At 45.4% G+C, this 19291-nt stretch overlaps 1 protein-coding gene across 7 annotated transcripts in view; it reads right to left on the minus strand.

Annotated features, from left to right (window-relative positions):
- LOC112251130 (E3 ubiquitin-protein ligase LNX) overlaps window positions 1-19291 on the minus strand; it is a 74987-nt gene that overhangs the window by 24159 nt on the left and 31537 nt on the right. For 6 of the 7 annotated variants that reach the window (XM_024421888.2, XM_024421886.2, XM_024421889.2 and 3 more), the window contains 2 exons: window positions 3287-3546; window positions 1876-2031 (listed from right to left, as the gene is read on the minus strand). In XM_024421888.2, the coding sequence (XP_024277656.1) occupies window positions 1876-2031; window positions 3287-3546 (416 nt within the window). The remainder of the gene's footprint in view (window positions 1-1875; window positions 2032-3286; window positions 3547-19291) is intronic. The other variant, XM_024421892.2, reaches the window with a different exon arrangement.

Below are 19291 nucleotides of genomic sequence, written 5' to 3' on the forward strand. Positions count from 1 at the left end.
TAAACACAACCCCGCTGATGTAATACTAAACTAAACACAACCCCACTGACATTATACTGAACTAAACACAACCCCCACTGACGTAACACTAAACTAAACACAACACCCCCACTGACGTCATAGTGAACTAAACACAACCCCCACTGACATTATACTGAACTAAACACAACCCCGCTGACGTAACACTAAACTAAACACAACCCCCACTGACATTATACTGAACTAAACACAACCCCCACTGACGTCATAGTGAACTAAACACAACCCCGCTGATGTAATACTAAACTAAACACAACCCCACTGACATTATACTGAACTAAACACAACCCCCCGACGTAATACTAAACTAAACACAACCCCCACTGACGTCATAGTGAACTAAACACAACCCCCACTGACATTATACTGAACTAAACACAACCCCCGCTGACGTAACACTAAACTAAACACAACCCACGCCGATATCATACTGAACTAAAAACAACCCCCACTGACGTCATACTGAACTACACAAAACCCCACAAAATCATACTGAAATAAAAATAACCCCCATTATATTCATTTTGAACTAAACACAACCCCCACTGACATCATACTGAACTAAACACATTCCCCACTGACAACATACTGAACTCAACACAACCCCCAATTAATTAAACTGAACTAAACACAACCGCCACTGACATCATACAAAACTAAACACAACCCCCACTGACATCATACTGAACTTAACACAACCCCACTGACGTCAAACTGAACACAACACAACCACACTGACAACATACTGAACTCAACACAACCCCCAATTAATTAAACTGAACTAAACAAAACCGCCACTGACATCAAACAAAACTAAACACAACCCCACTGACTTCACACTGAACTAAACACAACCCCCACTGACATCATACAAAACTAAACACAACCCACGCCGATATCATACTGAACTTAACACAACCCCACTGACGTCAAACTGAACTCAACACAACCCCCAATTAATTAAACTGAACTAAACACAACCGCCACTGACATCATACAAAACTAAACACAACCCCCAATGACTTCACACTGAACTAAACACAACCCCCACTGACATCATACAAAACTAAACACAACCCCCAATGACTTCACACTGAACTAAACACAACCGCCACTGACATCATACAAAACTAAACACAACCGCCACTGACATCATACAAAACTAAACACAACCCCCAATGACTTCACACTGAACTAAACACAACCGCCACTGACATCATACAAAACTAAACACAACCCACGCCGATATCATACTGAACTAAACACAACCGCCACTGACATCATACAAAACTAAACACAACCCCCAATGACTTCACACTGAACTAAACACAACCCCCACTGACATCATACAAAACTAAACACAACCCCCACTGACGTCATACTGCTATTAACACAACCACACTGACTTCATACTGAACTACAAACAACCCCCATTGACATCATCCTGAACTAAACACAACCCCCACTGACTTCATACTGAACTACAAACAACCCTCACTGACATCATACTGAACTAAACACAACCCTCACTGACATCATACTGAACTAAACACAACCCTCACTGACATCATACTGAACTAAACACAACCCTCACTGACATCATACTGAACTAAACACAACCCTCACTGACATCATACTGAACTAAACACAACCCTCACTGACTTCATACTGAACTAAACACAACCCTCACTGACATCATACTGAACTAAACACAACCCTCACTGACTTCATACTGAACTAAACACAACCCTCACTGACATCATACTGAACTAAACACAACCTCCAATGATAAAACACAGCATACAGAATCATTCACTCAAACAAACACACGCATACCTTCCTGCGGCACACTGGCGTTCCTGGCATTGTCTCGTTCCTCTGCGGTCTCATTCGACACGGATGTGCCGCTCTTGGTCCTCCGCAGGACACTGAATGCGCGGTTCAACCGCCTGAAGGAGCGGCTCCTGACCGAGGTGCGGTCATAGTTTCGGACTGAGGGGACAGAGAGACAGGGGCACACTTTATAGAGCAGCTCTGTTGTGATTGAACATGCCTGGACAAGTCTCTGAGCCTGCCTCACCACAGCCAATCAGATGCCCGAGATCTCTCGTTCTCTCTGCCTCTAAAAAAGCCATAACAACAGCTTGAACACATCTGTTTTAGAGAATCCAATCAAAATCCTTCATGAATTCCCCAAACACTCATTTGTTTGTCATTATGTCAAAGCTGATGAACAGGATGGAGGGGGCCTATAAACTCTGCAGGGGTGATGAGCTTCATAGACTGCAGCAGTCATGTTTCATGTAATCAACAGATAAAACTTGGTGCAGTATAAATACAGCAGTCTGACCCTACTATAGTCTACTGAGATTCTGACAGGGAGTGTGGCTCTACCAGAGCAGAGCAGGCTGCAGTGGAGTGTGAGCCCCAGCCTGGCTCCCTTGAAAGCGGGGCAGTGATTCTCTGCAACGCCCCTTGTTCTGCGGGCCTAGAGAGATGCAAAGGCCTCCTGAAAGCCACATTATTCTTTTAAAGCATCCAGCTCTTCTGGAGATGACAGCTTGTTCAGCAGCAGTGGCTCTGCATGGCGGTGGGTGCTCTGCTCGGCGGCCCGGGCCAAAAGTGCTGTTGCAGCGTTATTTGGTGTCCCCACCGGCAGCGCGTTCACATTGAGAAGGGAATGTGAGTGAGTACAACAGTTGTGAGTGGCTCCAGGGTTCACAGGTGGGATTAGTGGAGGGTGAGGGCCTATCACATCATTCAGTATTAATGGAACTGGGCTGTGTGAAATTCTCATTCCACCCACTCTCACTTCCTCTCTTTACATTCTGTCTGTGTCTCTGTCTCTGTGATAAAATATTAGTGAAGAAGCAATGCTACAAAGCTAATTTAAGAATAGGATTTCTGTCAAAAATCTTGAAGTAGTACAGATACTGTGTTTCAGTGAGCATGGGCTCTGGGATGTTTACCTGTGTGTGGGTATGATGTAAAATGTATGTTTGAATAGTGTTTACTGGTGGTATCTATGTGAGTGAGGGACTATGAAACTGTGACTAGAAAGCCTCAGCTGGCTCCCTGCTTTATATTGCTTTTCAATCAGTCACACTGACAAACAGTTCGATACGCACAAGCACGCACACATTTACGCACACACGCACACACATACACACACACACTGCTTTATAGATCAGAGAAAGGTTACTTGGTGCAGAACTACACAATCACAAACACATCCGTACGTACGCACACTCACAATCACTCTTTTTGGTACTGCTGCGGGCTGCCAGGCTGGTGGTGCTGCCTGATTGGCTGTTGTCCTCCATACTGGGGTCAAAGGCGGGGTTGACGAGGCCGGGATCGTCTGATAGGAGGGCAACAGCAGCAGAGGTGGGGCCATCGCCGGGCAGGGTGGCAACGGTGAGTTCTGACGTGCTGTCAGTGCAGTCACCCTCCTGGGAACGCCGCTTCCTGTCTGCAGACAGGCCATAGTGAGACGCACCTTTACACCTGCAAATCCACACAGGGAGAGAAGGACGATCAGTCAGGGGGACGCACCATAGGCCCAGCTGGATGAGGTGATGCATCAACAACAACATCCCAGCAAGAAAATATGGGATACTAGGACAGTGAGGTGTTTGGAACCTGTGATGGATAGAACCATTATTCTGCTCTCAGTGACTCATCACCAATTACCATGTGTCATGAATTATGATGCGCTGAACACACAACAGCCACTGAATCACGGAGCAGAATGGAGATAGCCATCGGTCAACAATGGCTGACAACATGTCAACACTGTCTGAATCCTCCTGTACCCTCGGTGGATCAGTAGTGACAACTGTTAACAACACAGTCCAGTTAGAGACAATATGGACAGGGATTAAACCAGAGCGATAAAGGTTAAAGGTCACCACCATCTCAGGAGCAGTAGTTAAAGTGTTGTGACCTCCAATCCATCACCCTCTGGCTGTGTCCATCTCCTCACTTCCACTTCCTGATCCAAGCTGCCCTGAGGCGACATCTATCTGACCTCACGACTGAGGTCATCATCTTGATAAGTGATTCCTCCTCAGGCAACAACATCACACACCCAATACGCAACCTGCTAGTGTATAATTGCATATTGTCTTTCATACGTCCCTGATCATTGTATTTGTATTTAATTGCTGTTCGTCTGTAATAACAAGTGGTTTGATAATGTCATACTGAGCCGCTGAGTCTCTGCTTCTTGTCATCCTTCCTGGCTTCTTTATTTTATTCATTCGGTGTATAATGACATGCATTATGCTGATCTGTGAGTCGCTGTGGATAAGACCAGCTAACAGATTGAATGATGATGTGAGCAAGCAAACGTATAGAACAGGTAACAGAAGAGACATCAGGAATACAAAACACCACGCAGGTCTTTAAGTCATATTCTCCCTCATGAAACTAATCGCATTCTCAAACTATTCTTCTTTCCCGTACCTACACCCGACATGCAACACAAACAGAACACTCGAAAGGCACAAACACACAAACACCCACGTGCACATGCACATACACAGGAACGCACACACACTCGCACGCACGCACGCACGCAAACACACACACACACACACACACACACACACACACACACACACACACACACACACACACACACACACACACACACACACAAATCCCTAACAATTGAAATCTTCACAAACTGATAATGTTGGGAATGTGTTTGCATATAGACAGCAAATAACTGTCTCTGTGTCTTTCTCTCCCACAATAAAGGTTTTTGGTTGAAGCTCCAACAACGGAATCTGAAATAACATTGTCCTGTCTCTGCATCTCTGTGGAGCCATAAGAATAAACGTTTACTGTGTTTTTATGGGCTGGATCAGACCCAGTTAGAGCTTCTAATCACACACAGACATACACAGCAAACTGGATCCATTTCTATATACATCCTCATTACAGCAGCAGGTATTATTACTGTATATGGAGGACAGGATGCAATTAAGGCAAAATGGAGGACATAAAGCAATAGCTAAAATGGTGGCAGTCAGCCTCATGCTCCATTTGGGAGGATACAAATAGAGGAAATAGCATTAAATGGCACTGAGTAATGGAAGCTCAGAAACAGGCTGTGTGTGTCTGAGGGAGAGAGGCCATTGGCTCTCTGGGGGCTCCAGCGTTTTGTCTCAATCAGAGGTCTGTCTGAGCAGGTCATGCTCTGTGTCCATACATCACAGACAGAGACATTTAATCCTGAACTGGCCTCTATATCTTACTTTTCCAGCCATTGGGCTTGACTCTCGCCAGTCAGCTCTAACACTAGGCTGACAGACAGAGTTTGGGGAGCAGTCCATTCAGTTTGGGTGTGGTGACTGACATTCAAAGAAGAGGATGAAGGTTCAGACAGTGGAGCCAAGCAGAGGCCCATTGATCATGATTTGTGGCCCAGTCAGAGCTCTGCTATGCAGGGATACTTGTGGTTACTAACTCCCCCTCCTCCACCTGTGTTCCACCAGGCTGTCAGATGGAGGGAGGCGTGTCTGTGTGTGTGTGTCCGTCCAAGCATGCGTGTGTGTGTCTCTCTCTCTCTGCTGGAAACTCACCTTAATTCAGAGTTACTATATTGAATCGCATCAAGCGTGTCGAGTCAGCAATATACCACTTAAGCAAGGGAAGTGTTTGGATAGAAGAACACTATTTCAGTCAACAACATTGAGCCCTACACCAGTAGAGAGGAGCAGCAGCCTTTCACAACATCCATCACAACATCTAAACCAGTAGAGAGGAGCAGCAGCCTTTCACAACATCCATCACAACATCTAAACCAGTAGAGAGGAGCAGCAGCCTTTCACAACATCCATCACAACATCTACACCAGTAGAGAGGAGCAGCAGCCTTTCACAACATCCATCACAACATCTACACCAGTAGAGAGGAGCAGCAGCCTTTCACAACATCCATCACAACATCTACACCAGTAGAGAGGAGCAGCAGTCACTCAACATCTACACCGGTAGAGAGGAGCAGCAGTCTTTCACAACATCCATCACAACATCTACACCAGTAGAGAGGAGCAGCAGACTTTCACAACATCCATCACAACATCTACACCAGTAGAGAGGAGCAGCAGCCTTTCACAACATTCATCACAACATCTACACCAGTAGAGAGGAGCAGCAGCCTTTCACAACATCCATCACAACATCTACACCAGTAGAGAGGAGCAGCAGCCTTTCACAACATCCATCACAACATCTACACCAGTAGAGAGGAGCAGCAGTCTTTCACAACATCCATCACAACATCTACACCAGTAGAGAGGAGCAGCAGCCTTTCACAACATCCATCACAACATCTACACCAGTAGAGAGGAGCAGCAGACTTTCACAACATCCATCACAACATCTACACCAGTAGAGAGGAGCAGCAGCCTTTCACAACATCCATCACAACATCTACACCAGTAGAGAGGAGCAGCAGCCTTTCACAACATCCATCACAACATCTACACCAGTAGAGAGGAGCAGCAGCCTTTCACAACATCCATCACAACATCTACACCAGTAGAGAGGAGCAGCAGTCACTCAACATCCATCACAACATCTACACCAGTAGAGAGGAGCAGCAGTCACTCAACATCCATCACAACATCTACACCAGTAGAGAGGAGCAGCAGCCTTTCACAACATCCATCACAACATCTACACCAGTAGAGAGGAGCAGCAGTCTTTCACAACATCCATCACAACATCTACACCAGTAGAGAGGAGCAGCAGCCTTTCACAACATCCATCACAACATCTACACCAGTAGAGAGGAGCAGCAGCCTTTCACAACATCCATCACAACATCTACACCAGTAGAGAGGAGCAGCAGTCACTCAACATCCATCACAACATCTACACCAGTAGAGAGGAGCAGCAGTCACTCAACATCCATCACAACATCTACACCAGTAGAGAGGAGCAGCAGTCTTTCACAACATCCATCACAACATCTACACCAGTCAGCAGCAGCCTTTCACAACATCCATCACAACATCTACACCAGTAGAGAGGAGCAGCAGCCTTTCACAACATCCATCACAACATCTACACCAGTAGAGAGGAGCAGCAGTCACTCAACATCCATCACAACATCTACACCAGTAGAGAGGAGCAGCAGTCACTCAACATCCATCACAACATCTACACCAGTAGAAAGGAGCAGCAGTCACTCAACATCCATCACAACATCTACACCAGTAGAGAGGAGCAGCAGTCACTCAACATCCATCACAACATCTACACCAGTAGAGAGGAGCAGCAGTCACTCAACATCCATCACAACATCTACACCAGTAGAGAGGAGCAGCAGTCACTCAACATCCATTAGTGTAATTAAAGCTACATGCACATCAGACACAAAATACTGCTGTTACACCAGGATGTTACGTGCACACACGTATGCGCACACACACACACAAACAACACACACACAAACACATACAGACACTGCCATACACCTACAGATGGCAAAGCCTGTAGTACAGTACATTGGGCCAAGCTGACAGTAAGCAACTAAATCCTTAGACAACATTTCCTTAATATTATTTCAACTTCGGCAGTGGAAAACCACAGTATACATAACTGTTCAGAGAGGGATGAAGAAGTTCCATTCAGGTATGTAAATCTCAGAGACCACCCAACCAGCAATTTCCTTCTAATCCTGGTGCCATATTTGAATAACCATTAATAAAAACATACATACCATTTGTTCAGGTCTGTCAAAGGCTACTTCTTATGTCTACCGGTGTCCTTGTCTCCCCGTCTCTTTATCTGTCTGTCTCCCCGTCTGTCTCCTGGTCTGTCTCCCTGTCCGTCTCCCATCTGTTTGTCTGTCCATCTCCCCATCTGTCTCCCGGTCCGTCTGTCCGTCTGTTTGTCTTTTCGTCTCCCTGTCCGTCTCCCCGTCTGTTTGTCTCCCTGTCCGTCTCCCTGTCTGTTTGTCTGTCCGTCTGTCTGTTCGTCTCCCCGTCTGTCTCCCGGTCTCCCTGTCTGTTTGTCTGTCCATCTCAGAGTCTGTCTCCCGGTCCATCTCCCTGTCTGTCCGTCTCCCTGTCCGTCTCCCTGTCGGTGTGTCTGTCCGTCTGACTACCTGTCTGTCCAACTGTTTTTCTTTCCATCTCCCTGTCCTTCTCCCCTTCTCCCCGTCCCCCTCTGTTTGTTTCAACATCTGTCTGTCTGTCCATCTCCCCATCTGTTTGTCTGTCCGTCTGTCCGTCTGTCCGACTGTTCGTCTGTTCGTCTCCCTGTCTGTTTGTCTGTGTGTCTGTTCATCTCCCTGTCTGTCCATCTGTGGGTGTACCTGTCTGTCTTCCTGTCTTCATCCTGCAAGTCACCAGACGAACTTGCTGGGTATGAAATAAGCTGTAGCGTCTGTACCATCAAATTGATTGTATATCCAAATATGATCCAAGTAATAAGCTCACACAAGGTGTGTGACCAGTGCATCACCCAGGTGGTTTGAAAATAACTAGAAGGCATTATCTATTCGAGCGGAAACTCACAGCACAATATGGTCTTCCCCTCAGAGATGACATGCTAGTCATTGTCTCGTGTGTGCCTTGTCATTAAGGGCTTTGGCTACCCTTAAATCAAATCCCCTTCCTTCTGGGCATCAAAGGCACAGTTCTGCCGTAGCCACTTAGGCATATCTCCACTGCTGCTAAGAGCTTTAATGGCTGTCTGGAGGAATTAAGGCCACAATCTCTCCAGTCTGAGGCCAGGAACAGGGAACCCAAACAACCGTCCCAAAGTCACAGAGGGACAGACAGGACCCCAGAGAGAGGATCCAATGAGCCTACAAAGTGTCCTATGAGTATACAAGCTAACAAAAAGACAAATCTCACATAATTTTCTTCAGAACCAACTACTCTATCTTTTTGTCTGCCCTCCTATCTAATACACAGCGTCCTCCTGTAGTGGAAGTTGTCTTTTTCTGACCCCTCCTCTCCCCTATGTGTGTCAGTGAGTGATTTCTGGGGATCATGGAAAACTTTGTGCTTGTACAGCCCGCCTCAGCAGCAGTACACCAGGCTTAGTTGTCCACAGTTTCAGACACAGAGAGACACTTCAACTATCACATAATCTCTCTCAACCCTGTGATCTGCAGAGAGATCGCTAAGGAAAAGCAACTCTAACCCATTCCTTATCACTAAAACATTCTCACCAATCCTCCCTTCCTCTCCTTCTTTTCAACCTGCCCTCCTACCCCCTCCCCCTCTAGCACAAAAATAATTACCCATCATGCCGTGGGAGAGGCGGCGGTGGCGATGACGGTGGCGGAAGGGAGAAAGGAGGAAGCGCCCTTGCTGGCAGTGACACAAACAGTCCTGCTCATATGATGTGAAATAAACACCAGCTCACAACTTATCAAAGCCTGTGAGATTCTCCAATCCTCTTTAGGGGTGAGTGGATTATCCTCCCTAACCCAAATACGCTACGTTCTCCTATCCCTGACTGAGCGCAGCACAGAAACATATCTTCACAGAATACGAGGCCAGCACAAATAACCAGGCCACTATTAAAATATAAACTAGATCAGTCAGTCAGGTACGGACACAGGGCTCCCATGAATGACCTTGACTACCCAGAGTGTGGCCTCATTCCCGTCAATCAAGGATGGTGCAGTGTTGTGACCTGATCCCTGATGGGTGTATCCACTGAGAGATGGCTACTGAGTTACTGAGCGTCCTACAGGAACCAACCCAGTCCCCCGCCGGCCTTTCCCCCCTTCTGGCAGTAGAGAATCCAGCAGTGTTAATCCAGACTACAGGAGTACTGAAGTGCAATCCTCTCCCAGCTCACTACATGACAGCTCAGTTCGTAAAACACATTGGAATATAACTCCTGACATAAGAGTGGCTGAGAGAAAATACACTTATCTATGCCACTGTGAAAGAGGGGGAATTTTTATGTGAAAGAGAATGTCGTTTGGGACCGACAATTGCTTTGCCCAGGAGGCCTATGTTGGTGGTATCCCATCATTCCTGAGCGTTTCTGTTAATCAACCTTCTTATCTTCTGAACTGAGGGGTATCCTCTTTCTAATCTCTATCTCTGCTTTATCACAAGATCAAACTGGAGCTCATTGCCTTGGCAACATAGCCTGTGGATTAAGAAACTCAAAATCTCACTAATCGTGAGAATAGAAGAGGGGAAAAAAACTCTTCTCCTTCTCCTTCTCCCTCTCTGTGTCTGAGAATGACGAAATTCCTCTGGGCGTCTGCTCCAAAAGTAATTCACTGTCCCAAGGATTAAACTCTTGACAGGAAACTGTCTGCCTGTCTGGGAGAGCTTTTGGCTTGAACACATCACACAGGAACACTCACTTCAAACAGTTTGAAGGAAAAAAACACAGCCGTTCCATTCTTTCCCTCAGGAATCTGTGTGAAAGGAGCACCTAGGCCCTAGTTCCTCTCCTAGAGGATGAGAGAACACAGGAGCACAGGGGAGCACCTGGGGAGCACCTGGGGAGCACCTGGGGCATGGACACTCACCCAAAGAAGAAACAAATATTTCAGAATTTAAGCAGGAAAATTATCTTTTACTTTTGAAGAGAGCAAACAACTACATGTTAAACTCAAAACATACTAATTCATGTAAAATAAACTCAGTAAACACCTTGCGGCACACACACACACACACACACACACACACACACACACACACACACACACACACACACACACACACACACACACACACACACACACACACACACACACACACACACACACACACAACACGGGGAGGGAGATTGTTCATTAATTAAACCCATAGTGACAAAGGCCTGGAGAAAAGGAGAGAACATCTGTGTTCACTGGCTTCTTAATTAGACCAGTTAATCAATTACTAGTAGCTTTCTTTCTTTAGAGTAGACCATATACAATATACAGGGAGATAATTGAAATGTCTTTATTCTTTTGAAACTTTTGTGAGAGTAATGTTTATTGTACATTTTTTAAAATAGTTTATTATTTTATTCACTTTCTTTGGCAATGTAAACATATGTTCCACAACTCCTGCAGCTCTGTCACACGCTGGGTATGTACATAGTCAATGGCAGGCTTCGAGGGCACTCCTATGGTAGGTACACGTATAGATCATCTCTTGGCAGTAGTACTGCAGACTACTTTACCACTGACCTCAACTCAGAGTCTCTCAGAGCGTTCACAGTCAGCCCACTGACACCCCTATCAGATCACAGTCTACTTGAACAGAGCAATACTCAATCATGAGGCATCAAAGCCAAAGGAACTGAGTAATATTCAGAAATGCTATAGATGGAAGGAATCTAGTGTGGAAACCAACCAAAAAACTATTAGGCAACAACAAATTAAATTCAATCCCTTTTAGACAACTTCCTGGACAAAACGTTCCACTGTAATAGTGAAGGTGTAAACTTGGCAGTAGAAAATCTTAGCAATATATTTGACCTCTCAGCTTCCCTATCAAATCTAAAAATGTCAAACAGAAAACCGAAGAAAATTAACAACAATGAAAAATGGTTTGTTGAAGAATGCAAAAACCTAAGAAAGAAATTGAGAAACCTGTCCAACCAAAAACCCGGAAAATCTGAGTCTACGCCTTCACTATGTATAATCACTAAAACAATACAGAAATACGCTACGGAAAAAGAAGGAACAGCACGTCAGAAATCAGCTCAATGTAACTGAAGAATCTAACCACTTCTGGGAAAATTGGAAAACACTAAACAAACAAAGAGTTATCTATTCAAAATGGAGATGTATTGGTAAACCACTTCTCCAATCTTTTTTGCTCTATAACAACAAACAAACAGCAAAAACATATACATGATTAAATGCAAATATTATAATCAACTATTAAAGACTACCAGAACCCACTGGATTCACCAATTACACTGAATGAACTACAGGACAAAATACAAACCCTCCAACCCAAAAAGGCCTGTGGTGTTGATGGTATCCTCAATGAATGATGAAATAAACAGACAAGAAATTCCAATTGACTATACTTAAACTCTTTAACCTCATCCTTAGCTCTGGCATTTTCCCCAAAATTTGGAACCAAGGACTGATCACCCCAATCCACAAAAGTGGAGACAAATTTGACCCCAATAACTACTGTGGGATATACGTCAACAGAAACCTTGGGAAAATCCTCAGAATGATCATTAACAGCAGACTTATACATTTCCTCAGCGAAAACAATGAACTGTCAAATTGGCTTTTTACCAAATTATCGTACGACAGACTGCATATTCACCCTGCACAGCCTAATTGACAAAAAAACCCCACAAAAAACAAACGCAAAGTCTTCTCATGCTTTGATCATATCAAAAAAGCCTTCGACTCAATTTGGCATGAGGGTCTGCTATACAAATTGCTGGACAGTAGTGTTGGGGGAAAAACATACAACAACATATAATCCATGTACACAAACAACAAGTCTGCAGTTAAAATTGACAAAAAACACATACATTTCTTTCCACAGGGCTGTGGGGTGAGACATGGATGCAGCTTAATCCCCACCCTCTTTAACATATATATCAACGAGGGCACCAGGATGGTCTGCAGCACTTTCACTTCACCCTACCAGAATCTGAAGTCAAATGTTTGCTGATGATCTGGTGCTTCTGTCACCAACCAAGGAGGGCCTACAGCATCACTTAGATCTTCTGCCAGACCTGGGCCCTAACAGTAAATCTCAGTAAGACCAAAATAATGGTGTTCCAAAAAAGGTCCAGTCGCCAGGATCACAAATACAAATTCCATCTAGACACCGTTGACCTAGAGCACACAAACACTATACATACCTTGGCCTAAACATCAGCGCCACAGGTAACTTCCACAAAGCTGTGAACAATCTGAGAGACAAGGCAAGAAGGGCGTTCTATGCCATCAAAAGGAACATATAATTCGACATACCAATTAGGATCTGGCTAAAAATACTTGAATCAGTTATAGAACCCATTGCCCTTTATGGTTGTGAGATCTGGGGTCTGCTCACCAACCAAGAATTCACAAAATGGGACAAACATCAAATTGAGACTGCATCCTGAATTCTGCAAAAATATCCTCCATGAACAACGTAAACACCAAATAATGTATGCAGAGCAGAATTAGGCTGATACCCAACTAATTATCAAAATCCAGAAAAGAGACGTTAAATTCTACAACCACATAAAAGGAAGCGATTCCCAAACCTTCCATAACAAAGCCTTCACCTACAGAGAGATGGCAGATCTGGCTCTCAAGAGAAGACAGGCTAATTGTACACTGCCCACAAAATGAGGTGAAAACTGAGATGCACTTCCTAACCTCCTGCCAAATATATGACCATATTAGAGACACATATTTCCTTCAGATTACACAGATCCACATAGAATTTGAAAAAACAAACCCAATTTTGATAAACTCCCATATATACTGGGTGAAATACCACAGTGTGCCATCACAGTAACAATATTTGTGACCTGTTGCCACAAGAAAAGGGAAACCAGTGGAGAACAAAAACCATTGTAAATTCAACCCATATTCATGTTTATTTATTTAACCATTTGCACATCGTTACAACACTGTATATATACATAATATGACATTTGTAATGTCTTTATTCTTTTGGAGTGTAATGTTTACTTTTCAGTTTTATTTTTTATTTCACTTTTGTTTATTATCTACTTTACTTGCTTTGCCAATGTTAACATATGTTTCCCATGCCAATAAAGCCCCTTGAATTGAATAGAATTGAGAGAGAGAGGCAGAGAGAGAGAGAGGCAGAGAGAGAGAGGGAGAGAGAGAGAGAGGGAGAGAGAGGCAGAGAGAGAGAGGGAGAGAGAGGCAGAGGCAGAGAGAGAGAGAGAGGGAGAGAGAGAGAGGCAGAGAGAGAGAGAAGCAGAGAGAGAGGCAGAGAGAGAGAGGGAGAGAGAGAGAGGCAGAGAGAGAGAAGCAGAGAGAGAGGCAGAGAGAGAGAGAGGCAGAGAGAGAGAGGCAGAGAGAGAGAGAGGCAGAGAGAGAGAGAGAGAGGCAGAGAGAGAGAGGGAGAGAAAGAGAGGCAGAGAGAGAGAGGCAGAGAGAGAGAGGCAGAGAGAGACAGGGAGAGAAAGAGAGGCAGAGAGAGAGAGAGAGGCAGAGAGAGAGAGAGGCAGAGAGAGGGAGAGAGAGAGAGGCAGAGAGAGAGGCAGAGAGAGTGAGAGAGAGAGAGAGAGAGAGGTGGAGAGAGGGAGGGAGAAGACAGAGTGGGAGGGATGGAGGGAGGGAGAGAGGGAGGGAAAGACAGAGTGGGAGGGATGGAGGGAGGGAGAGAGAGAGGGAAAGACAGAGTGGGAGGGATGGAGGGAGGGAGACAGGGAGGGAAAGACAGAGTGGGAGGGATGGAGGGAGGGAGAGAGAGAGGGAGGGAAAGACAGAGTGGGAGGGATGGAGGGAGGGAGACAGGGAGGGAGAGAGGGATGGAGGGAAAGACAGAGTGGGAGGGATGGAGGGAGGGAGACAGGGAGGGAGAGAGGGAGGGAGGGAAAGACAGAGTTGGAGGGATGGAGGGAGGGAGACAGGGAGGGAGAGAGGGAGGGAGGGAAAGACAGAGTGGGAGGGATGGAGGGAGGGAGACAGGGAGGGAGAGAGGGATGGAGGGAGGGAGACAGGGAGGGAGAGAGAGAGGGAGGGAAAGACAGAGTGGGAGGGATGGAGGGAGGGAGACAGGGAGGGAGAGAGGGAGGGAAAGACAGAGTGGGAGGGATGGACGGAGGGAGGGAAGAAAGGAGGAGAGAATTAATGATGAACTGAAAGAACATTCATCAGTAGGCGTGCTGGTGTGTTGATTGGATTCTACTGCTTTTGCTCAGAAGAAATGTCAGCTGTATGATGAAGCGTCAGCTGAAATCCTCAATGACTGAATAGGGTTGAATCTCAGCTATAGGGTGTGACTTAACAACAAAACCTGCCAGGCCCGAGACGAACATGTGCAGGGCCCATATCATAGACACCCACAAACACAAAAACAGGTGGCTCCGCTGTGCTGGCAACCGTAAGTCTGGCTGATCTCATTTGGCAGGGTTGGTTTACCAACCCTTTGGGTGGCAGGTAGCCTAGCGGTTAAGAGCGTTGGGCCAGAAACCAAAAAGTCACTGGTTCGAATCCTCAAGCCAACTATTTGAAAAATCTGTTGACGTGAGCAAGGCACTTAACCCTAATTGCTTCTGTAAATTTCTCTGGATAAGAGCATCCACTAAAAGAGGTAAATGTAACAGTCTAAAATAAAACACCCCATCAGGGACACGGCCCAACCCTGAGTCAATGAGGTCATCAGCCTCAGCTTTTAATCAGGATTTTTCCCCAATCAATATCCCATCATCAGCCAAATCCATGACCTCACATGACCAGCCAGGAACGCCATATATGCACTAGTCATTTTTATTAGTGTGGCATTTCAAACAACAGTTTACCTCTCGGTACTCCTCTGTCCCTCATCTCCTTTTCCTCCATCCTGTGCTATCTTTTGTACTCTCTCCATCCATCCTTTCTGCTCTCCCCTCCTCTCTCTCTCCCTCCAACTTGTAACTCTCTTTCTGTCAGAGGAGAACAGCACAGCGAGTACAGAGCTGATTTATCCTCTCCTCGGCTTGGGAGAGTAGCTGGCTCTGAGCTCGCTACAATAACAGTGATTTCTCTATACATAAAGACTTTGCTGTAGGAGCACAGCACAATAGTGCATACGGTATCTAATGGTATCTTTCATGCAAATTCTGGAAATTGTCAGTGCTTCAATGTAAGTCTATAAGGCCCAAACCATGGCAGCTAAGAATGACTGCAGTGGGAATTGTGCTTGTATCATTCTTTCCAGGACTGTGAGAGTATTTTATGTGTTTGAGAGACACACTAAGGGTTATTAGGTACAGTATGTGGAGGTTTTTGTAAGTGTGTATGTGTGTGCACATGTGTGAGCATGAGAACCTTTCATGTTAAAAGGCAATCAAGGACAGCCTCCAGAGGACCTGTGTGTGAATAATACAGTATCTTCTATTCACTGTGCCTCCAGAGGCCTGTGTGTGGATAATACAGTATCTTCTATCCACTGTGCCTCCAGAGGACCTGTGTGTGAATAATACAGTATCTTCTATTCACTGTGCCTTTAGAGGCCTGTGTGTGGATAATACAGTATCTTCTATTCACTGTGCCTTTAGAGGCCTGTGTGTGGATAATACAGTATCTTCTATTCACTGTGCCTTTAGAGGCCTGTGTGTGGATAATACAGTATCTTCTATTCACTGTGCCTTTAGAGGCCTGTGTGTGAATAATACAGTATCTTCTATTCACTGTGCCTCCAGAGGACCTGTGTGTGAATAATACAGTATCTTCTATTCACTGTGCCTTTAGAGGTATCTTCTATTCACTGTGCCTTTGAGGCCTGTGTGTGAATAATACAGTATCTTCTATTCACTGTGCCTTTAGAGGCCTGTGTGTGAATAATACAGTATATTCTATTCACTGTGAGGCCTGTGTGTGAATAATACAGTATCTTCTATTCACTGTGCCTCCAGAGGACCTGTGTGTGAATAATACAGTATCTTCTATTCACTGTGCCTCCAGAGGACCTGTGTGTGAATAATACAGTATCTTCTATTCACTGTGCCTCCAGAGGACCTGTGTGTGAATAATACAGTATCTTCTATTCACTGTGCCTCCAGAGGACCTGTGTGTGAATAATACAGTATCTTCTATTCACTGTGCCTCCAGAGGACCTGTGTGTGAATAATACAGTATCTTCTATTCATAATACAGTATCTTCTATTCACTGTGCCTCCAGAGGATTCAGTATCTTCTATTCACTGTGCCTCCAGAGGACCTGTGTGTGAATAATACAGTATCTTCTATTCACTGTGCCTCCAGAGGACCTGTGTGTGAATAATACAGTATCTTCTATTCACTGTGCCTCCAGAGGACCTGTGTGTGAATAATACAGTATCTTCTATTCACTGTGCCTCCAGAGGACCTGTGTGTGAATAATACAGTATCTTCTATTCACTGTGCCTCCAGAGGACCTGTGTGTGAATAATACAGTATCTTCTATTCACTGTACAGAGTATCTTCTATTCACTGTGCCTGTGTGTGAATAATACAGTATCTTCTATTCACTGTGCCTCCAGAGGACCTGTGTGTGAATAATACAGTATCTTCTATTCACTGTGCCTCCAGAGGACCTGTGTGTGAATAATACAGTATCTTCTATTTACTGTGCCTTTAGAGGCCTGTGTGTGGATAATACAGTATCTTCTATTCACTGTGCCTTTAGAGGCCTGCGTGTGGGTGTGGCTGTATAGTTCTATGTACCTGAGTGTGCTAATAGATGTATATCTGTTCTAACTTCTGTATTGCATTTCATTCAAGTGGTTAGCTTACTTTTCCCTAACATGCTACTAATATAGTGCCAGAGTATCTGGCATTCTGTCAGAATGTGCAATATTTTGTGTGTATGTGTTTGTGTCATGGGTAAAGAACAACACCCCAATATCACCCCCTGTCAAAGCATCCCTTTCTGCTAGTATCTCACAGTTCTGGAGGTGCCACTCTGCATGCCTCTGCTCTCTATGGTCTCATTTCTCACATGGTCAGGGAGCGGGCGGGTGGGCCTTGTTGCCGTGGGACACGTGCCTCCACCAGTCTTTCCAGCCCCCGTGGAAACAAGGTCACCACGGAAACTATCCCTGCAGCGCCTTACCATAGTTCCGCTGGGCCCCGTTTGTTCCCACTATGTGGCACAGTCTCTGGATGACGTGTAGCCTAGGGCATGGCCAGGGGCGTGGCCAGGGGCGTGGCCAGTGGCATGGCACAAGGCAGCCAAGGCATCACATCACTGACATGACAGATTAGACTAGATTAGATTAGCTTCTGCTTTCCTCTCATCTCCTCTCCTCCCTCTCGCCTCTGTCTCACTCTCTCTCCCTTTCTCTCTCTGTCTCTGAGATAGCTGTGCTCCACTGCAGTCTCTTTCTCTCTTAAGTGTGTCCTAAACCAATCATATTGTTTAAGGCAAGCCAGCCCAGGCCCCAGAAAGGAAGACAGATTCATAATTAACGCTCTATAGCACTGCAATGTGATTATCAGGGGAGTAGAGGGCATGTGTGCTGGGGGAGAGGTGAGACGTGTGTGTGTGTGGCAGTGCGTGTGTGTGTGTTATCGAAGAAATGTTGTATATGTTTGCAATCACTGGTCAGAATGGTCTCCAATGAGAAAGTAATTTGCGTGTCCAGTTGGACAAGATTTTGTCTGTTGTCCTGATTTAATCATAACCTCTATACCCTCCTCTGCTCCGCTCCTCTGACTCCAGCCTGACAGATGCGCTGAGACAGGGAGAGCCGCCTGACCGCAGAAAAAGGATTCATACTCAATACAAACAAAAGTTTAATTAGTGAAGCCAGCCCTCCACCTAGTCGCGAGGCTGAGATGGGCCTGGGCTGGGATGGTAGTCAGGGTACGGTATGTCTTTCACTGGGGATGGGATGGACCTGGAATAAACAAACACCTCTTATCGTTCAGATCTCCTGCTCTGTAGCCGGGAGGCGGGCTAATCCTGTTAGGATGTGTCCGTGCGGAAGGCTCTGGGAGCACTGGGAGTACGCCGCAGCTCTCTCCACGTCAAGCTTTAGAGGAGATCAAACACCTTGGAGATTCAGGTTGAAAGGACGGAAGCTAAACCAATCATAGTGTTTAAGGCAAGCCAGCCCAGGCCCCAGAAATGAAGACGGATTCATAATTAACGCTCTATAGCACTGCAATGTGATTATCAGGGGAGTAGAGGGCATGTGTGCTGGGGGAGGGGTGAGACGTGTGTGTGTGGCAGTGCGTGTGTGTGTGTTATGGAAAAATAGAGTGGATTATGTATATGTTTGCAAAAGGGGTGGTAAGTGGACGCAGCGTTCATGTCTTTTGTGTGATTTCTTTGTGTTTGTGAGCATTTGTGCGGGTGTGTGTGTATAGTATGTACAGGGACACATGGAGAGAAACGTCATATATAGTAGGTGCTCTTGTGTGTGTGCCAGTGCTGCGTTTCAATTGGTGCTGACAGAGGGCAATGGTTGTAACTTTATTAAAGATTTCAATTCTCTCTCTCTCTCTCTCTCTCTCTCTCTCTCTCTCTATACAATACAATTTCAATATAATTTCTCTCACTTTATTGGTAAACAGAGAAATACAGGTCAGACAACTGAGAGAGAGGCAGAGAGAAGCGTAGTGAGAGAAGGAG

The sequence above is a fragment of the Oncorhynchus tshawytscha genome, linkage group LG05, assembly GCF_018296145.1.
Source record: "Oncorhynchus tshawytscha isolate Ot180627B linkage group LG05, Otsh_v2.0, whole genome shotgun sequence".
NCBI lineage: Eukaryota > Metazoa > Chordata > Actinopteri > Salmoniformes > Salmonidae > Oncorhynchus > Oncorhynchus tshawytscha.